This window comes from Salvelinus fontinalis, chromosome 14, assembly GCF_029448725.1.
Source record: "Salvelinus fontinalis isolate EN_2023a chromosome 14, ASM2944872v1, whole genome shotgun sequence".
In the NCBI taxonomy this organism is placed as follows: Eukaryota; Metazoa; Chordata; class Actinopteri; order Salmoniformes; family Salmonidae; genus Salvelinus; species Salvelinus fontinalis.
Genome location: NC_074678.1, coordinates 52,925,741 through 52,943,390, shown reverse-complemented (window position 1 = coordinate 52,943,390; position 17,650 = coordinate 52,925,741). Strand labels below are relative to the sequence as shown.

Genomic DNA, 17,650 nt, shown 5'->3' with positions numbered 1-17,650 from the left:
AAGTAACAGACACATCTCAACATCCACTGTTCTGACGAGACTGCGTGAATCAGGCCTACATGGACGAATTGCTGCAAAGAAACCACTGCTAAAGGACACCAAAAAGAAGAAGAGACTTGTTTGGGCAAAGAAACACAAGCAATGGACATTAGACCGGTGGAAATCTGTCCTTTGGTCTGATGAGTCCAAGTTTGAGATTTTTGGTTCCAACCGCCGTATCTTTGTGAGACGCAGAGTAGGTGAACGGATGATGTGTGGTTCCCACCATGATGCAGGGAGGAGGAGATGTGATGGTGCTTGGCTGCTGACACTGTGATTTATTTCGAATTCAAGCCACACTTAACCAGCATGGCTACCACATCATTCTGCAGCAATATGTAATCCCATCTTGTTTGCGCTTAGTGGGACTATCATTTTTTTTCAATAGGACAATGACCCAATACCTCCAGGCTGTGTAAGGGCTATTTGACCAAGAAGGAGAGTGATGGAGTGCTGAATCAGATGACCTGGACTCCACAATCACACGACCTCAACCCAATTGACATGGTTTGGGATGAGTTGGACCACAGAGTGATGGAAAAGCATCCAACAAGTGCTCAGCATACGTGGGAACTCCTTCAAGACTGTTGGAAAAGCATTCCAAGTGAAGTTGGTTGAGAGAATGCCAAGAGTGTGCAAAGCTGTCATCAAGGCAAAGGGTGGCTACTTTGAAGAATGTAAAATATATTTTGATTTGTTAAAACATATTTGGTTACTACATTTGATATGTTTTTTTCATTGTTTTAATGTGGTCACTATTATTCTACAATGTAGAAAATAGTAAAAATAAAGAAAAAACCCTTGAATGAGTAGGTGTGTCCAAACTTTTGAATGGTACTATTATATATATACTGTAAATGAAGAGAAGCTTAGGTCTGACCCCAGAGAGATATGCCACCGACAAGCATTTCTGTATGTCAGCTACTGCGTCTACTATACAGATTTAGAAAAATAAAACTAATATCAGCCATACCATAACTTCACAAAAGTTTCTAAACTTTATTAGGGTAATATCAAAAGTAAGTCAAGCCATTGTTTATTGGGAAAATACGAGCAGACCAGGGAAAAAAAGGCACTACCCTCCCATGTTCCCTCCCCCTCACCCCCCAAAGCCAAACATAACCATTGTTACAACCCTCCCCTATTTTGGATCACCCCTGCCCCCAGTAAATTTCGATCTGTCCCTGAGGATGATTCTCCAATCGATCTTTAATTGCTATTGGGTAGTGATGTAGACAGTACTGTAGCGCCTTTACTGGGTCGTCTCTAGTTACCTCAGCCACAAAATCATCATTATGGCTAAACCCCGCCTATAAATAGCTACAATTTCTCTTATTAAACTCTCATTTTAAACGAAACTCTAACCTTAACCCCAGATTTAACCACACTACGAACATTATGCCTAACCCTAAGATTTAAATTATGACAAAAAAACACATTTTTGTTCATTCTTTGTTATGATATTTTGACTTTCTGGCTGTGGTAACTAGTGACAACCCTTTAACTGCTCTATCACGAACCACTGGGAACAGGTTGCCTGGGAAACGGCCGCATGGCAACAGGATCAGAGCCTGGGAGTTGTCTGCCGCTAGGTCTGCTCCCATTTTATCGCATTTCTTCACTAGATGGTGTGCAAGCCACTGGAGAGTAGGCTGCACTTACTAGCGCACGGTAGGCTACGGCTCCAACAAAACAAACCTGGAAAACTACATTATACGACGCGCCATTTCTTTAGGCTTTTGAGGAGGAAACTGTGGGAATAAAAGCTTTGCTTTAAGGTTTTCATGCGACTTGGATAATACTCAATCCAGCTGTGATGGACATAATGATTGCGGTTCAGGATGTGTGTGTCTCCAGTCAATGGCTTACCGCTATAATTCTCAGTCTGTGCTGCTTTTTGCCTTCGTGCTTACCCGCTGGACAAACTGTGGACTATGCATCGATTGAAAGTGTGGTCACCCGACAAGGCGATACGGCTCTCCTGAGGTAGGAAAACAAGCAAAGCAGCTTCAATTTCCCTCTGTCTCTGCATTCACGGACGACAGAGTTTCAATATCTAACCAAATAGTGCTGTGACACCAAGCAATAAACAGCCTATAATTTGATTCATTTCAGTGTTGCATTCAACGTTAGCAATTCTAAACTGGGTCACTCGCGCTACAAAAAAACAATCCATTCTTAGCCCGTGTGTTTTTTCATAGAATTAGAATCATAGAATGGGTGAAGCTTCCTATGATGAGATCAGCCATTTTGGTCAGGGGTTGGCCAACCATTGTTTTCCAGTGCTGTTATGAGATGTTGTGTAAAATAATGAATTTGAAGAATGTATCTGCACTGTATGCAGGGCCATGCACAGACCTTTCTGGGGGCAGGGTCTCAAAATGGAAAAAAGGGCACTCCCCCTCGAAAAGAAAATGGGCTTTCATAATTCATATCTCGAAATTCATAACATACTAACTGCCTCTGTAGCAAACATTTGTAAATGTTTTAGTATAGGCCTATTTATTTCTGCAACACACTCATCACAAGTTGTAAGCATTCTAGTTACAGTGCCTCCTAAAGACATGATTGACATCAGAAAAATAGGGTAGGCTATTGATCAAATACTCATATCATTGGTCACATACACATATTTTGCAGATGTTATCGCAGGTGCAGTGAAAGTACACACAAATCCCCCAAAATGAAAAGAAATTGATAAGTATCAGAACGATCAATGCCAGAGTCCGAAATATATATATATATATATATATATATCAGTATTGCTTCTGTCCCTCGCCCCAACCTGGGCTTGAACCAAGGACCTTCTGCACACACAAAACATAGACAACAGTCACCCTTGAAGCATTGTTACCTATCGCTCCACAAAAGTTGCGGTCTTTGTAGAGCAAGGGAAACAACTACTTCAAGGTCTCAGAGCGAGTGATGTCACCGATTGAAACACTACTAGCGCACACCGCTAACTAGCCATTTCACACCGGGTACACTCACCCCCCTTTGAACTCCTTCTCCGCAGTGATCAGGGTCACGGCACCAATGTAACTGTATTGCTTCCGTCCCTCTCCTCGCCCCAAACTGGACTTGAACCAGGGACCCTCTGCACACATCGACAACAGTCACCCTCGAAACAACTACTTCAAGGTCTTAAGAGCAAGTGACGTCAACGATTGAAACGCTACTAGTCCTCACCGCTAATTAGACATTTCTTACCGGTTATAGAAATATATCTATCTATCTATCTATATCTGGTTGAGAGAATGCCAAGAGTGTGCAAAGCTGTCATCAAGGCAAAGGGTGGCTACATTGAAGAATCTAAAATATTTTGATTTGTTTGACACTTTTTTTTGGTAACTACGTGCGTGATTTCATATAGTGAAGACATCAAACTTATTCTTAAATGTAGAAAATAGTAACAATAAAGAAAAACCCTTTAACGAGTAGGTGTGTCCAAACTTTTGATTGGTACTGTGTGTGTGTGTGTGTGTGTGTGTATAGAGACAGTGTGGCCAGTATATGAATAGGAAATGTGTGTGCAGCAGTGTTATCTAGGATTAGCCTTGACTAGAATACAGTATATACATATGAAATGGGTAAAACAGTATGTAAACATTAAAAAGTGACCAGTGATGAATGACTATGTACATAGGGCAGCAGGATAGAGTACCGGGTGGTAGTCAGCTAGTATCAGTGACTAAGTTCAGGGCAGGGTACTGGGCGGAGACCGGCTGGTAGTGACTATTTAACCGTCTGATGGGCTGGACATAGAAGCTGTTTTTCACTCTCGGTCCCAGCTTTGACGCACCTGTACTGTCCTGTCTCCGCATTCTATACTGAACAAAAATATAAATCTGACAATCAGTCAATTGAATTTTTTTTTTTTTTTGTCTCTAATCTATGGATTTCACATGACTGGACATGGGTGGGTGGGCCTGGGAGGGCCCACTGGGGAGCCAGTCCCAGCCAATCAGTTTTTCCCCACAAAAGGGCATTATTACAGACAGAAATACTCCTCAGTTTCATCAGCTGCCCGGATGGCTGGGCTCAGACGATCCCACAGGTCAAGAAGCTAAACTCAGCAAAAAAATAAATGTCCCTTTTTCACGACCCTGTCTTTCAAAAATTATTCGTGAAAATCCAAGTAACTTCACAGATCTTCATTGTAAAGGGTTTAAACACTGTTTCCCATGCTTGTTCAGTGAACCATAAACAATTAATGAACATGCACCTGTGGAACGGTCGTTAAGACACTAACAGCTCACAGACAGTACGCAATTAAGGTCACAGTTATGAAAATGTAGGACACTAAAGAGGCCTTTCTACTGAGTCTGAAAAACACCAAAAGAAAGATGCCCAGGGTCCCTGCTCATCTGCGTGAACGTGCCTTAGGCATGCTGCAAGGAGGCATGAGGACTGCAGATGTGGCCAGGGCAATAAATTGCCATGTCCGCCTAAGACAGCGCTACAGGGAGACAGGACGGACAGCTGATCATCCTCGCAGTGGCAGACCAGGTGTAACAACACCTGAACTGGATCGGTACATCCGAACATCACACCTGTGGGACAGGTACAGGATGGCAACAACAACTGCCCGAGTTACACCAGGAACGCACAATCCCTCCATCAGTACTCAGACTGTCCTCAATAGGCTGAGAGAGACTGGACTGAGGGCTTGTAGGCCTGTTGTAAGGCAGGTCCTCACCAGACATCACCGGCAACAACGTCGCCTATGGGCACAAACCCACCGTCGCTGGACCAGACAGGACTGGCAAAAAGTGCTCTTCCCTGACGAGTCACGGTTTTGTCTCACCAGGGGTGATGGTCGCATTCACGTTTATTGTCGAAGGAATGAACGTTACACCGAGGCCTGTACTCTGGAGCGGGATCGATTTGGAGGAGGAGAGTCCGTCATGGTTTGGGGCTGTATGTCACAGCATCATCGGGCTGAGCTTGTTGTCATTGCAGGCAATCTCAATGCTGTACGTTACAGGGAAGACATTCTCCTCCCTCATGTGGTACCCATCTTGCAGGCTCATGCTGACATGACCCTCCAGCATAACAATGCCACCAGCCATACTGCTCGTTCTGTGTGTGATTTCCTGCAAGACAGGAATGTCAGTGTCTGCCATGGCCAGCGAAGAGCCTGGATCTCAATCCCCATTGAGCACGTCTGGGACCTGTTGGATCGGAGGGTGAGGGTTAGGGCCATTCCCCCCCAGAAATGTCTAGGAACTTGCAGGTGCCTTGGTGGAAGAGTGGGGTAATATCTCACAGCAAGAACTGGCAAATCTGGTGCAGTTCATGAGGTGGAGATGCACTGCAGTACTTAATGCAGCTGGTGGCCACACCATATACTGACTGTTACTTTTGATTTTGACCCCCCCTTTGTTCAGGGACACATTTTTCAATTTATGTTATTCACTTGTCTTTTGAATTTGTTCAGTTTATGTCTGTTGTTGAATCTTGTTATGTTTAATCAAATATTTGCACATGTTAAGTTTGCTGAAAATGAATGCAGTTGACAGTGAGGACGTTTCTTTTTTCCGATGTGGATGTCCTGGCTGGCGTGGTTACATGTGGTTTGCGGTTGTGAGGCTGGTTGGACGTACTGCCAAATTTTCTAAAATGATGTTGGAGGTGGCATATTTGTGGCATTATGTTTTTTGTTGACAAAATTGCACATTTTAGAGTGGCCTTTTGTTGCCCCAGCACAAGGTGCACATGTGTAATGATCATGCTGTTTAATCAGCTTCTTGATATGCCACACCTGTCAGGTGGATGAATTGTCTTGGCAAAGGAGAAATGCTCACTAACAAGGATGAAAAATTATTTGTGCTTCAAATTTGAGAGAAATAAGCCTTTTGTTCATATGGAACATTTCGGGGATATTTTATTTTGGTTGATGAAACATGGAACCAAAGCTTTACATGTTGCGTTTTATATATATTTTTCAGTATAATGCACCAGGCATGCCAAAACTCCGTCCCACCAAAAGATGCTGAAATTTCAGGGGGTCTTTTCGAACAGCTCTTACACTGAAAGTGTATTATCATAATTTTCACATTTCCACAAAAGAAAATCATATTTTTGACAGTACTGGGCCTTTAAAGAGAAGGTGCGGCCCTGAATACGAAGAACTATTTCATTTAAGTGATATAACTTATGCATTTTGTTGTAGGTTTTATGTATTGAATAAAAAAATCTGAATTGCATCTGGTTGTCTGGCTTGGCCTGTGAACAGCAGTGATGAGATATTGTTAGTTATTTTGTGATTAATAGTTGATGGCGCTCATCACAAAATTACCTTAGCAACAGCAATGATGGATTGCACTATTTTTGCCCTATTCTCTGCATGCCCGACGGCTGTCATGTCAAAACGACTTACACCTCAGACGATCTCTCTAGAGAGGAGTCTAATTCCCTGGTGTCAATCTGGGTTGCTTGTGATCAGTGGCGGAAGCTGTGCCTGAATCCCAATGGTTCATTGGGCTAGAGATTATCCCTGTGGTATGAATCAGCTCAACAAACAAGTTTACCACTCCACAACCAGGTCATTGACTCTGTGCAGCTCTGACAGACTGGAACGCATGGCAATGGATATGGGGACCATTTTGAAGGTCCTTGGCGGGGTTTTTGAAATGAATTAGGAGGTCATTTCACAATGCCAATTATAGGCAAAATAACCTATATTTCTGATTTGAAACTCAATGCATTTTCTGTGTGTATGCAGTCTGTGTGGAGTTATAATTTCACTCTGTTCAACTCTGTTAAACTAATGGATACTGGAAAGCTCTTAAGCTGCTCTACTTGCCTCTCTGCCTTGCATCTAATTGCAGCTTATCGTTATCACCAGGATGACTGGATGTGTTGATATTTGCACTGCGATAAGGGGTATTCAGAAAACTGACTGTTTTTCGAAATCCGAATGAAGCTCGGATTGGACTTTTCCAGTACAGTGGGGCCTTTGTTTTCAGGAAGGCTTCAAACATCACTATGTAGCTAGAGACTGCAACCATAAAACTGTCCGAGGTCGCTGGCCCTCTTTTTCCAGACCATAGACTATTATAAGGCAATTTCTTCCATTCTCCTGAAGCTGATTGCAGGAAGAAAATGGTGCGCGTTCTCAAATGGTGACAAACCCAGAAGCATGCAATTAGTCATCGCCTCTGGATTATGGAATAGCTCCCAAGAGGAACGTTCACTCTGTCATGTGTTCATTATTTCTCCCTCTTCTTCAATTCTTAATGCTGCATTACTGTGGCCTTCTGTGTTCCCCCTGCCTCCCTGATTTATGTTGGACAATGGGTCCATATCAATTAAATGGCTAGGGCTCTTAGAACTAAAGGAATTGTCTGCCTGTGCATCATCTTCCTTTTAAAGGCCCAGTGCAGTCAAAACTTGACTTTCCTAGGTGTTATATATTTCTCCACACAATGAGGTTGGAATAATATTGTGAAAATTATGATAATGCCCTTTAAGTGTAAGAGCTGTTTGAAACGAGCGCCTGGAATTTCAGTCTGTTTTGGTGGGATGGAGTTTTTGGTAAATTTAGTTAATAGACCAATAAGAATGCGTACCAAATCTTTCTGCCTATAACAGATCGTTTTCCCATTCCCAGACAGTCCTAGCAAAATTATTGCTTGAGTAATGTCTAATAGCAAAGAAGCTATTTTTGCTTCTTTTTGACCATTTTAATTGAAAACAGGGTACTTATTTGTTACCCAGATAATTTGATATTGCGATTAAAATCGACTGCATTGGACCTTTAATCTTTTTTAATGACCTAAAAACTTTGCCATTTTTCTAATGGGGTCCTTTTCCGTCATTAACAAGGGGCCTTGTATTCTGAATCAGTTATTGTTGGTTTTATGCCATGCATGACTGCATAGTTTCATGTATCTGGTGCATTTTGCATTCAAAGGGGTTTCTGAACCAGTGATTCCTCACAAAACTCAGACAAAAAAAGACCATCATTTTGGGGATTTTATTACAATAGAATAGTCCTTTAGAGGACCAATTACTGAGATATACAGTTGAAGTCTGAAGTTTACATACAGGTTGGAGTCATTAAAACTCGTTTTTCAACCACTCCACAAATGTCTTGTTAACAAACTATAGTTTTGGCAAGTCGGTTAGGACATCTACTTTGTGCATGATAAGTAATTTTCCCAACAATTGTTTACAGCCAGATTATTTCACTGTATCACAATTCCAGTGGGTCAGAAGTTTTACATACACTAAGTTGACTGTGCCTTTTAAACCGCTTGGAAAATTCCAGAAAACGATATCATGGCTTTAGAAGCTTCTAATAGGCAAGTTGACATCATTTGAGTCAATTGGAGGTGTACCTGTGGATGTATTTCAAGGCCTACCTTCAAACTCAGTGCCTCTTTGCTTGACATCATGGGGAAATCAAAAGAAATAAGCCAAAAACTCAGGAAAAAGATTTGTAGACCTCCACACGTCTGGTTCATCCTTGGGAGCAATTTCCAAATGCCTGAAGGTACCACGTTCATCTGTACAAACAATAGTACGCAAGCATAAACACCATGGGACCACGCAGCCGTCATACCGCTCAGGAAGAAGACGCGTTCTGTCTCCTAGAGAAGAATGTACTTTAGTGTGAAAAGTGAAAATCAATCCCAGAACAACAGCAAAGGACCTTGTGAAGATGCTGGAGGAAACAGGCACAAAAGTATCTATATCCACAGTAAAACAAGTCCTATATCGACATAACCTGAAAGGCTGCTCAGCAAGGAAGAAGCCACTGCTCCAAAACCGCCATAAAAAAAAGGCAGACTACGGTTTGCAACTGCACATGGGGACAAAGATCGTACTTTTTGTAGAAATGTCCTGTGGTCTGATGAAACAAAAATAGAACTGTTTGGCCATAATGACCATCATTATGTTCGGAGGAAAAAGGGGGAGGCTTGCAAGCCGAAGAACACCATTCCAACCGTGAAGCAGGGGGTGGCAGCATCATGTTGTGGGGGTGCTTTGCTGCAGGAGGGACTGTGCACTTCACAAAATAGATGGCATCATGAGGGAGGAACATTATGTGGATATATTGAAGCAACATCTCAAGACCGCAGTCAGGAGGTTAAAGCTTGGTCGCAAATGGATCTTCCAAATGGACAATGACCCCAAGCATGCTTCCAAAGTTTTGGCAAAATGGCTTAAGGACAACACAATCAAGGTATTGGAGTGGCCATCACAAAGCCCTGACCTCAATCCTTTAGAACATTTGTGGGCAGAACTGAAAGAAATTGTGCGAGCAAGGAGGCCTACAATCTGACTCAGTTACACCAGCTCCGTCAGGAGGAATGGGACAAAATTCACCCAACTTATTGTGGAAGGCTACCCAAAACGTTTGACCCAAGTTAGACAATTTAAAGGCAATGCTACCAAATACTAATTGAGTGGATGTCAACTTTTGTTCCACGGGGAATGTGATGAAATAAATAAATGCTGAAATAAATCATTCTCTCACTTATTATTCTGACATTTCACATTCTTAAAATAAAGTGGTGATCCTAACTGACCTAAAATGGAATTTTACTAGGATTAAATGTCGGGAATTGTGAAACTGAGTTTAAATGTATTTGGCTCAGGTGTATGTAAACCTCTGACTTCTATTGTATTTTACTTTTCTAAATGCATAATTGAGAAATAATGAATCAAAGTTGGCATATTTATAAAATGTTGGCCTTACCCAAGTGTCCTTTAAGACTCCATAATGTTTAATCTGTACATGCTACAAGGAAAACATTTATCATATGAAGCTTTACCACTTGCTCTGTAATATGAGTAGTATTTTGATTGCAATAAAAAATTGTTTTACATTAATTTATTCATATTGAAAAATATAAACTTGAATATATAACATTTTCGATTTGGCAAATTGTTCAATATATTGTTCAACATAATGTACTCTAAGGGCATATCAATGTTCCCGAGTGGGATCTCAGCCAATTCTAAGTTATGGCCTATTTTATATATAGAAATTGGCATAGTAGGCAATGTAACAAATCACAGCCCTCCTTGTACTTGCACATCCTGCAAATCACCATCAGAGGTGATCATTTTGAATAAATTGTTACATTCACTCTGTTGGTAACGCTTACGAACTGGATAATAACTCTAAAAGTAGCAGAGATTCCACTCTGGGACTTTGATAGGCACGTAGAGTATATTTTGTTCCAAAATAAATGCCAAATCCAAAAAAAGAATACTTTCAATATTCAATGTTTATATTTATCTATATTCATAAATGAATGTAAACAAATGTTTCTATTGAAATCAACATACTACTCATATTACAGAGCAAGGAGTAAAGCTTCATAAGACAACAATGTTTGCTTTCTAGCACTTACAGATAAGTCACTAGGGCATCTTAAAGGAGGCCTGGGTAAGACCAAAATGTCATACACATGCCAACTTTGATCAATTATTTCTCAGTTATGCTTTTTTATACTTATGCCAAATATAGGTCAACTCCTTCATCCAAATGACTATTCTATGGATTACAGTTCATGAAAATCCCCCAAATCATGTTTTTTTTTGGCAGCCACTCAGCTGCCATGAAGAGCACACCATCAGTGGGATCATCACTTCCATGCACCCTCATCTTCTCTATTATTTTAAAGTAAGCTACCGGAGGCACAACTCTCATCTGGCTATACCTGCTGAACGTTATATTATATTTATATATGACATTATACATTATATTTTATTTTGATTGTTCAGGTTCACCATCAGCAATCGTTTTTGCTAGTTTTGCTTTAAACAATCAGTGTATATGGTCATATTTAGATATACAGAGTAAAGTTGATAATTTCATAACGAGGAAGCTTACTCTTCAAAAATTACAAGTTAATTAGTGGTTGAAGGTGGTTTCAGAACCAAAGTGGGGGGGAACGAAAAACAGGCTACATTAACCCCACCCCCCCTCCCAGTCTGATAGTGGTAGCGGGGTGGTAGATGCCTAGTCTCCTTTATGGATCAGATCAGGTGTCTGCATAATACACACCATAGACATACATCACGTACATACCAGTGTTGGGGAGTAGTGAATTACATGTAGTTTAACTAATAATTTACCTACATTTTGCATTACATCTTGGGCATAGTTAAACTAAATTAAATTATCGGTAGTGTTTTCAGTAGTTAATTACTTTTTTGCCATGTAGCGATGTAGCTAACTACTGGAACTACACACTACTTTGTTTGCTAAAATAAAATATTGGTGAAGTATGCAATAATTTCCTCTTTTTTTTTTCAGCGTCAGGCCTGCCTTATTCTTACTTGAACGATAAGTTTTGTGTTTACTAGGCTAAGTTACACATTCTGTTAACATCTGAATCCAGAGTGATCTGTTCAGCTCAGACAGATCAAATTCAGAGGCCCAGTTCATGCGCTCCATCAGCAGCAGATTTAAATGTATGTTTATGCGACATATGTTGGTGCATTAAATCATGTCGCATCGAACGAAATCGCATCGATTTTGTTCTCTAATTAAACTGAATCGCACCGAATCGTCGCAAACTAAACGTATCTTTCCTACATTGTATCCTATTTCACAGCACTGTTTTCCAGGCATGTCCTATACCAGTCCCTACAGAGGTGTTTCCGCGACAAATGAAATCTGTTATTGTGGCTCGTGGAAAGATCTTGGCATTTGCCAATCGAGCTTATGCGAGGGCAGGCATCCAGCGTGAATTCCTGTGTCCCCAACACAGATGCCAACACAGATGCCAACACAGATGCCAAAGGTAGGCCTAAGCGAAGAACAAATGAATATTCTGGCTATGTAGCCTCTTCAGTTTGCAACTTCTTAATCAGTTAACAAATATATTCAGATGCATGTAGGGCATTTTTATAGTTTATGTGATGTAGCCTGAGACTCCCACAAAGTTAAAAATAGCTGTTTGTGTTTCCACTTAGAAGCATATTATGAGGCCCGTCTAATTTTGATCAGAGGGCATTTCAGGTGCCTGTGTGGCTCTCCTATGGAAGAACCTGTGTTTAGGCTAGGTCGCGATGCTCTGTGGTCTGTCTACCACCTGCCACATGTATCTGAATCCTCAGACGTACACAGGGAGGCAGAGGTGTCATGCCCATAGGGGGCACATGCTTCCTCTGTATTTTTTTTATTACATAAAAAAAACAGTTTAAGCATATCACTGAACAAAAATAAACACAACATGCAACAATTTCAAAGATTTTACTGAGTTACAGTTCATAAGGAAATCAGTCAATTTAAATGAATTCATTAGGCCCTAATCTATGGATTTCAGAAAACCAGTCAGTCTCTGGTGTGACCACAATTTACCTCATACAGCACGACACATCTCCTTCACATAGAGTTGATCAGGCTGTTAATTGTGGCCCGTGGAATGTTGTCCCACTCCTCTTCAGTGGCTGTGTGAAGTTTGCTGGATATTGGTGGGAACTGGAACACCCTCTCGTACATGTCGATGCAGAGCATCCCAAACATGCTCAATGTGTGACATGTCTGGTGAGTGTGCAGGCCATGGAAGAACTGGGACATTTTCAGCTTCTAGGAATTGAGTACCGACGCTCGCGGCATGGGGCCGGTCAATATCATACTGAAACATGAGATGATGGCTGGGTATAAATGGCACGACAATGGGCCTCAGGATCTCGTCACGGTGTCTCTGTGCATTCAAATTGTCGTTTATAAAATACAATTGTGTTCATTGTCCATAGCTTATGCCTGCCCATACCATAACCCCACCACCACCGTGGGCCACTCTGTTCACAACGATGACATCAGCAAACCACATGATGCCATACATGCTGTCTGCCATCTGCACTGTACAGCTGAAACCAGGATTCATTCGTGAAGAGCACACTTCTCCAGTGTGCCAGTAGCCATCGAAGGTGAGCATTTGCCCACTGAAGTCCGTTATGACTCCGAACTGCAGTCAGGTCCAGCCGTTTCTGACAGTTTTGCAGAAATTATTGGGTTGTGCAAACCCACAGTTCCATCAGCTGTCCGGGTGGCTGGTCTCAGGCGATTCTGTAGGTGAAGAAACCAGATGTGGAGGTTCTGTGCTGGCGTGGTTACGCGTGGTCTGCCGTTGTGAGGCCGGTTGGACGCAGTGGCATGGCATCTATTCATGGATGCCAAGGGAAGTCAGGCTTCACCAAATAATTTAGCTTTCGTCTCTGTGTTTCATACATTTCCTTCAATTCGCAAGAGGCTGAATGTTTCTCACCAGAAAAAGCATCCGAGCGAGCGAAACTGCGGGTCTCTGTCTCTGTATGTGTAACCCATCTATCTGATGCTTTCTGGTCATAAAGAGAATGACATTGTTGCCGCCCGTAGCATTGAATGCAAGGGAAGCCAGTGGGCATTTGGCCTTAGCCACTCAGCTGTGAATGGTCCTGGCGCACCAAAAAAAGTGTCAAGGGAAGCCAGTTTGGATTTGGCTTCACACCAATCACACCAGAAGTCAAACGTCATTGACAGAAAAAAAAATAGAATTGTTGCATCTGGGACTGTCATTGTCCTCTGGTGGCTGGCCTAGCTAGCTAAAACCATCCCTTTCCTAAATTATCCATTGGTGGAGATAGGGATTTGGAACTGTGATTTTACTTAATTCTCCGTACTGGCCAATGATTATAACGGCAATTCTGATCTACCACTAATTCATACATTGTGCCCCTGGTCTGAGAGGATGGAAGTTCAACATGTAGCTAGATGTAGTAGGCTAATGTTAACTAGCTGACCCGTGAAAAGAAATTAGGCTAGCTAGCAAGGATTATAGCCAGATAGCCTAGTACAACAAAACCTAAAAGCATGTACTTTATGACATAGTCAAAGACCGTTTAGGCAACATGAAAGAGGATGTCATTGGCGTTTATCTACAAATAAGGTTAGTCAACATGTTTTTTTCTACTTCCACGCACACACATACAGACAGACACAGAAATCAGTACCATGGACAAGTACAGCATATTTAACTTACGGTGATTGGACTAAATCGTTTTTGGTATCTTTTAGTCGTCAATGTATTAGACTAAGCATAGGTGACTAGATGATGTTGAAATTTTGAAGTGTAAATGGTGCTGGAATAATGCGGCAGCGCCTGTTTTCTTTGCAACTTAAGGTAACTCTCCATGGTTCTAAATCAGTAGTTGTGTAGTAGTCCCAAAATGTTGCAAACATTAACTTACTTGACCATATTGTGGGTCAGTGTTTCCCAACCCTGGTCCTCAAGTACCCCCAATAGTACACAGTTTCGTTGTAGCCCTTGACAAACACACCTCATTCAACTCATTGAGGGCTTGATGATTAGTTGACAAGTTGAATCAGGTGTGCTTGTCCAGGGTTACAATAAAAATGTGTACTGTTGGGGGTACTCGGGGACCAGGGTTGGGAAACACTGCTGTAGGGCAGGTACTGTTTGTTAAGCCTATATATCACTGTGTCAAGGCATAACAGGTTTTAGTGCAAACAACGCAATTATCACAACACCGGTTGTAATATGGCTTTTTGTCCAGGCCTGGTTCCCCAGTGATTTTACCCACGCAGCGCTACTGGTTGGACGTACTGCCAAATTCTCTAAAATGACGTTGGTAGATAAATTAACATTAAAGTCTCTGGCAACAGCTCTGGTGGACATTCCTGTAGTCAGCATGTCAATTACACACCCCCTCAATACTTGTGACATCTGGGGCATTGTGTTGTGTGAAGAAACTGCAGATTTCAGCCTTTTATTGTCCCCAGCACAAGGTGACCTGTGTAATGATCATGCTGTTTAAACAGCTTCTTGATATGCCACACCTGTCAGGTGGATGGATTATCTTGGCAAAGGAGAAATGCTCACTGACAGGGATGTAAACAAATTTGTGCAAAAAAATGTATTTGAGAGAAATAAGCTATTTGTGCATATGGAAAATTTTTGGGATCTTTTATTTCAGCTCATGAAACATGGGACCAACACTTAACATGTTACGAATATATTTTTGTTCAGAGTATATGACTCGTTTAAGGAAACTTGGCGTATTTCGCACGTCACTGCAACACAGGAGAGGCATTTGACCGTGAACGTTTATTTTTTTTCATCAAAATGCGTATTCCAACCATAAATGCCAATTAAGAGCCTAGTTGGTTTAGCCAGTGAAAAAGCAATGAACCTTCCTGCTAGCCATGATTGGCTGAAATAATGGATGGGCTGGACATGCCGGAGATGAGCTTGGCAGACCAATCCAAATAGCAGCTCACATGTCTGTAATGTGAGCTGTACTGTGTGTTGATAGTCCTTTCTGCCACACCTTTTTTGAAAGATATAACGCTAGCCATCGAGAACTACAAAAGTTTTTGCTACTTTTCTCAACAACATTGATGCCCTGAATTTAGCTGGCGCTATCGACAGATCAGTTGGAAAAAGTGTTGGGCTACTTTCTGCATATGCCACGGTCAGTGTGTACCGGAGTGACTTGACACAGCGCTGGCCAAACAACATGTAGCTACAAATAAAACAGGGTTAAATGCTTCCAGTCTGCTCTTGAAGCATTCATCCATGTATATGGGTAAGAGTCTAGCTACGTTTTCAGGTATTATACGTTTCTAATTTTGTCAGAAAGTCGTTTTCATTGCAAGTTAAAGTGTACTGTTAGCTAGCTAGCGAACATTAGCTTGCTGGCTGGCTAACTAACGTTACGTGTATGATCTGTGTAGTAATATTAGAAATCCAGTTGCATTGTGTCGTAGCTGAATCAAAATTAGTTAGGTAACATAGATAAATAAGATGTTTTATTTACTTTATACTTGTCATTAGAATGTCTTCTTTTGGACTATACTGTTGGCAGTTGCATTTTCCTTTCTCCGCTAGGGAAAAGTCACTTGGGGCCCAGAGAGGGGAGAGGTCAGGCTTGTCTTTTACATGTCTGGTAATCACAGAATATCAGAAAGGGAGAAGTCAGGTTTGAACATTGTCTTCATAATGAATATATCTGTGAAACCATGTGAAGGGCTCCACTATGTCTGTACTCCAGTCATTCCCTCCTTTTCCCATTGGGGGGAGCAGTATGGCAGTGTCTGGAACCATTATACCAACCCTCTGATGTTGAACTTATGTTTCATAGTATATGACCTATAGGTTCACTCCCCTTAGTGAGCTTCTCCAGGAGTGGGGAGAAGAGGGGTTGCATTTGAGATGGGTGTATCTAGAATTGACAATTGATATATGCCATTGGATGAGGTAATGTTTTGGTAATATGAAGTACCAAGAATGAGAAGTAGAACCTCGTCTTAGAGAGCAAACTGAACAATAATTTATAGCTAATGCTATCTGGCTATGGGATACTCCTCTTTCAAGTAAAAGGCCCTTTGTGAAGTTCCTAAGATCTGTGGTCCGTCATGTAAGTTGAGAGGGGTGTATCTTGGCTATAAAAGATACTAAGAATTGTTTAGTAAGCACTCTCAGAGAATTCATTTATAGACACTGAATTGATCTGAGAGTCAAAGGGCTATGGTGAAGCTCATATAATTAAAGATGGCGTTTAAAATATAACTGACTTGTGTGTGGTTTGTAAATTCTTTCCATTTAGTAATACAGGAAATTACCACGACAATTGCTAGTTACAGCCTAATGTTAGATAACTAACATTGAACCTAGTTTGTTAGCTTTAGCTACCTGCAGATTCATACTATAGCTATGACAATGTTTATATTGGTAGTAGCTAGTATGTGTTAGGATTATGCTGGGTCATTGTTTAGCTAGCTAGCTAGCTATCTATAGTATTTCATGAGCATGTCTACATGTCTAGACAATAGTGACACATCCACTTAGCTCGATGTGGCTGGGGTTTGGTTATAACATTTCCTTCACATGACCCATCAATTTAGACAAGTGTGTCAGGTAAGTGTCATCTAATAATGATCAAATATTTTTTATCTGGACACTTTCTGTTTTTGATATTGCTCTAACCATTTCACTGTACTGTTTACACCTTCTGTATCCTGTGCATGTGACAAATACATTTAGATTTTATTTTATATAGTGTGTGTTTACCACATGGCCTCACATGTGAATCCTTAAAGAGATGGGTGGGGCTAAGGCATAAGAGGGTGTGAACGAAGCCGTTTCCTCAAAAGTGGGGTTACAAGTTTATCAACTTTCAAAGCAGAATTACTTTCCCATTACTTTCCCATTGTAGTGTATGATATACCATTTTCTAGCTCTGAGTCTCTACTTCTATCCAATGTAAAAAAAAAAAACACAATTTCAAATGTTGATACATAAGACTGAATCGAGGCAGACAATCACATATTATATTTTTTTCAGATGTTAAAATAATTACTAAACTTCCTTTTTAAACCCATGTTTTATAATTATTTATACAAATATTTTTATTTTCTCAGTAGTAAGTGATTCCTTCCAAGGTGCACCACGGAGCAAAGATATATGCTAGGCTGGATGCTAGATACTTTAATGCGTGCAGACAGTGGAGGAGGAGAGAGTGATTTTAGCTGCCAATGATAGGCTGGACTCGCAGGAGGTATGTTTGTAAATTAATTTGATCAAGTTATGTAGCCTATTGATTCCTTTTTGATGAATAAATACAAATAAAATGCTTTCTT

The 17,650-nt window shown here is 41.1% G+C and overlaps 1 protein-coding gene across 3 annotated transcripts in view; it reads left to right on the top strand.

The window, feature by feature from the left end:
* The first annotated feature begins 1,566 nt into the window (after positions 1-1,566).
* negr1 (neuronal growth regulator 1) overlaps positions 1,567-17,650 on the top strand; it is a 403,241-nt gene continuing 387,157 nt past the window's right edge. For 2 of the 3 annotated variants that reach the window (XM_055862270.1, XM_055862272.1), the window contains exon 1: positions 1,567-2,025. In XM_055862270.1, coding sequence (XP_055718245.1) covers positions 1,856-2,025 — 170 coding nt within the window. In that variant the 5' untranslated portion in view covers positions 1,567-1,855. The remainder of the gene's footprint in view (positions 2,026-17,650) is intronic. The other variant, XM_055862271.1, reaches the window with a different exon arrangement.